The 1,878-nt window shown below is 36.6% G+C and overlaps 1 gene segment (V, D, J or C); it reads left to right on the top strand.

Moving 5' to 3' along the window:
* Positions 1 to 995: 995 nt before the first annotated feature.
* Positions 996 to 1,732, top strand: LOC109069573. The segment is given in 3 exon segments: positions 996 to 1,128; positions 1,205 to 1,272; positions 1,355 to 1,732. Coding segments are annotated over 3 exon segments (486 nt in total).
* The last annotated feature ends 146 nt before the right edge of the window (positions 1,733 to 1,878 follow it).

Raw genomic sequence — 1,878 nt, 5'->3', positions numbered from 1 at the left:
CCAGGAGATCTGTGCAGAAGTGCTGGCAGTGTTGTGACGAGCATCTGTCTCTGCCAGTAAACCAACGGCTCTTTCCTGTTTTTATGTCCCTCTTAACTGAATAAACAGTCAAGTATGTTTTTTAACACACTGATACTTTAACAAAAAAGAAAAACAGTATTCTCTTAGTGGCTTATCATGCAAAAATATTAATTAACACCATACCAATTGTATACTTGCACTTTAGAAAATGTTTACGTTTAAACAAAAACAAGTTAATCTAATAACTAATATAGTATCTCTATATAATATCTATTTTCTATTCTATTATATTAAATAAGTCTAATAAAGCACTTGGATCTGTGGATAAAAAGAAGACAGCATACTGATCCTCACACATGTATCATAAACTATGAAATACTAACAATTCAGAGCAATTTTCAAAAATGAAAGACATGACTGCATAAAATAGCATACTGCATGCCCATCATGGTTATTATTAAGTAATCAAAACCATAAAAAAAAACATTGTTGTTACTTGAAATCAAATAAACTATAACTGAAATAACTTATAACTGAAATAAAAAATAATAAATAAAAATAATATAAATACTAAACATTACAAAATTACTAAATCTTTAACTGAAAATGGATAAATTAATTAAAAAATGATTAACTATATTAATATCTCAGTGATAGTCAAATGAAAACACCATCGTGATTGTAAAATATTATTTGAAATAACATTATAATTTTTAAATATATATGAAAATAAATTTTTAAAGATTTTATTGTAAACCAAAAATATTTTTATTAATATTAAAAATATGAATAATTTCCTAGAACCTGATTCATAGCCTGTGAAAGAATCAGCAGTGTAATGGTGATTGCTTTTAAATGGACCATCTGCACAGGCATATGAGCACATGGGACGTTCTTCCTCAACTGTCAACCTCTGTCTCAACTTTATAAGAGTCAACACTGAATCAAATCAAGCTTCACTGGCTCTAGAGAGAAAAATATACTGCAGCCAGCATTTGCTGAAACACAATACATAAGACACATAAAGAAACCAACTGAAACAGAAATGAACAAGGATAGAAAGGCAGCTGGTCTTATCTTCATTATTATCTCTCTTCTTCTGCTCTGGTGAGATTTTAACAACAAAATCGATGAATACAAATAAATATTTGATCATGAACCTCACTGCAGATTTCTATTACAGCATTGCTTCAGGTGAGAAGGACCAAATGAACCAGATGTTTAGCAGAGGACTTCGACTTATTGTGGAAGGTAAGAGCTGCTTTCAGGAGGTTTAAAAATGTGGTTTTACTCCTGGTTGCTCATTTTATGCTCATCATGATCTCACCAACAGTTCCTCACGGCCGTGTTGACCACATGGTGACTCCAAAGGTGCATGTTCTTCTCCCTACCGGTGTTCAGAAGCAGCGTGCAGAGAGAGTGACGCTCGCCTGTGTCATCAACGGGCTACCGTCTAAAGCAGTGAGGATCACATGGAAGGTCAACGGAGCAACAGGTCTCAAAAAACACAGCAGCCCTCCACAAGTGCACCGAGAGCCTGGAGGCACATTCTCTGCCGTGGGCCTGTACTCGGTGCTCACTCATAAATGGAATCATGGGAATACGTACAGGTGTGAGGTGACTTACAAAGCGGCGTTTTACTACGATAAAGCAGAGTCGTCTCTCTGTGTTCCTCCTGAGGGACTGTAACTTTGTCCTGTGTTAGAGATTCATGCTGGCATATTTCACATAAAAAACAAAAAAAAAAAAAGAACCCAAACCCGGCGGGGAGGGGGGGAGTGGGGGGAAGGGCAGGAGGGGGGCGGGACAGGGGGGGGAGAAAGGATAACCCAGCCCGGCTAACGGCACAGCAAGAAA

The sequence above is a fragment of the Cyprinus carpio genome, chromosome A11 (genome assembly GCF_018340385.1).
Source record: "Cyprinus carpio isolate SPL01 chromosome A11, ASM1834038v1, whole genome shotgun sequence".
NCBI lineage: Eukaryota > Metazoa > Chordata > Actinopteri > Cypriniformes > Cyprinidae > Cyprinus > Cyprinus carpio.
The sequence above is the reverse complement of the archived record's forward strand: the minus strand, read 5'-3'. Positions and strand labels throughout refer to the sequence as shown.